The sequence below is a fragment of the Opisthorchis viverrini genome (assembly GCF_000715545.1).
Source record: "Opisthorchis viverrini unplaced genomic scaffold opera_v5_52, whole genome shotgun sequence".
NCBI lineage: Eukaryota > Metazoa > Platyhelminthes > Trematoda > Opisthorchiida > Opisthorchiidae > Opisthorchis > Opisthorchis viverrini.
Genome location: NW_008751708.1, coordinates 1057563 through 1059352, shown reverse-complemented (window position 1 = coordinate 1059352; position 1790 = coordinate 1057563). Strand labels below are relative to the sequence as shown.

The 1790-nt window shown below is 43.9% G+C and overlaps 1 protein-coding gene across 1 annotated transcript in view; it reads left to right on the top strand.

Annotated features, from left to right (window-relative positions):
• Window positions 1–289: 289 nt before the first annotated feature.
• Window positions 290–1790, top strand: part of T265_03583 (hypothetical protein) — a gene marked incomplete at both ends in the record, with an annotated part of 9298 nt that continues 7797 nt past the window's right edge. The window contains 3 exons of the mRNA XM_009168102.1: window positions 290–410; window positions 449–585; window positions 621–743. Coding sequence (XP_009166366.1) covers window positions 290–410; window positions 449–585; window positions 621–743 — 381 coding nt within the window. The remainder of the gene's footprint in view (window positions 411–448; window positions 586–620; window positions 744–1790) is intronic.

The following is a 1790-nucleotide window of genomic DNA, read 5'->3' as shown; positions in this document are numbered from 1 at the left end:
AGAACCAAAAAATGGCTGTGTCAATCAGAGTCCTGGAAGGCATCCAATGCCTTGGAGTTCACACCAGAGATCACCTGATGATGTCACGCATGTTAGCATATGTTTGTAGTCCATTTTCCGTTCTCGACAAACAAACCGACAACCCCTGCACATTCGAATTTGGCATTTCAGAATTTTCCTGTCAGCTCATCGAAGTCCTGCATCGCATGTTTTTTATTTGTGTCCTCCGGCGAAATAATCCTGCTGCATCTGTCTCCAACTTGAGTAGCTAATTCTCATCCACGAGACCATGCTTTGGTTGCCATGTATGGTTCTTGGTGTATTCGTTGTTTTCACCTATATTTGGATGCGTCGCTACTTTTGCTCTGTGCATTCAGGTAAATTTCGTACAATGGTTATTCTTGGATCCGGTGAGTTCTGCGTCATGCTTCCTTATAGACTAGCTCAGGTGGGCATACGGCAGAAATGCTGCCTCTAGTAAATACCCTTACTGACAAGTACACGCCTCGCATCTATGTGGTTGCTGCAACGGATAAATTGAGCGAGGAGAAGGTACGGTCACTTTGCGAAGAAAAGGGAGAACAAGTTTGTCATCGTTTAATGTGGATCTCATATCCTAGTGTCTGCTGGAGCGTGTTCCAAGGGCACGTGAAGTCAAGCAATCTCCATTCACCAGCATTTTCAGCACACTGCATGAAGCCATTTTGTCCCTACCTATAGTCTTTCGTCACCGTCCAGATTTGGTACGTCTTTCAAGTACCGTGTTTACGTCTTACCCTTGCAACACAGCCAATCCAGAATTTTGTGGATATGTGTCGTTTAGCTGTAGCCATACTTATATCCTATCCTCTTTGAGAGCTATGTTCCCAGATGACTTGCTGCCCCTCACATCGAGGATACCCATATACCTAAAGATTTCTGTACCCGTTATCTATCTATTTACTTATCTGTTTGGGATTCCTTCAGAAACGGAGGATAAATGTGAATTAAAGGAACAAAATCATTCAAGTTTGGCCGGAGAACTGAGTACACCACATATATATATTATATATATCTTATATATATATATATATATATATATATATATACGGTGGTCTGGAGATATATTCGCATTGTTCTCTGCGGTAAGAGTATGAGGGTAATAAGGTTTTTCCTCCAGGTGATCAGCATATCCATATTGATGGTTGCAGCGATACTGCCTTCCCCCGAGGTGGGACGAGTTAGAAAAGTTCGGTCCTGAAAGTGCACATCCCAATTGCCCGACGGCTTACCGTGACCACCGGCGAATCATCCAGTGCGGTCGAAATAAAACTAAAACTAAAAAATAACGAAATAGATGCAACACCGACTGCTTCTGCCGTGCACAGTTGCATCAAGAGTAAGACATCTATGTCTTACTTCCTGTGCCATCGGGTTAGGCTCGTCTCTTTGCAGCCAAGCGGGTCATACTGTTGATTCCTTAGCTTGACAGTGTCCCCCAAGGGAACCCAACCTCTGTGTCTTGACCACTGTCTGGGCTTGGGCGGCTGTTACGGTTTGATCACGCAGCGAGCAACAATATGATATGTGGATTGTGGCAATACTCTATCCCCAGCTATGTTGCTTGATCCAGACTCCTAGCACGGCGGATAGTAAGAAGACGAAAAACCTCGGACTTAAGCTTTAATGGTCCAACAACTCGCGATCAACAGGCGATCGCGGGGAAAAATTACAATGCATATATATATTCATAGTTTGACCTTGAAGATGCCGGAAGTTCGCTAGCACACATAAAAATACAGAGTTTTTTT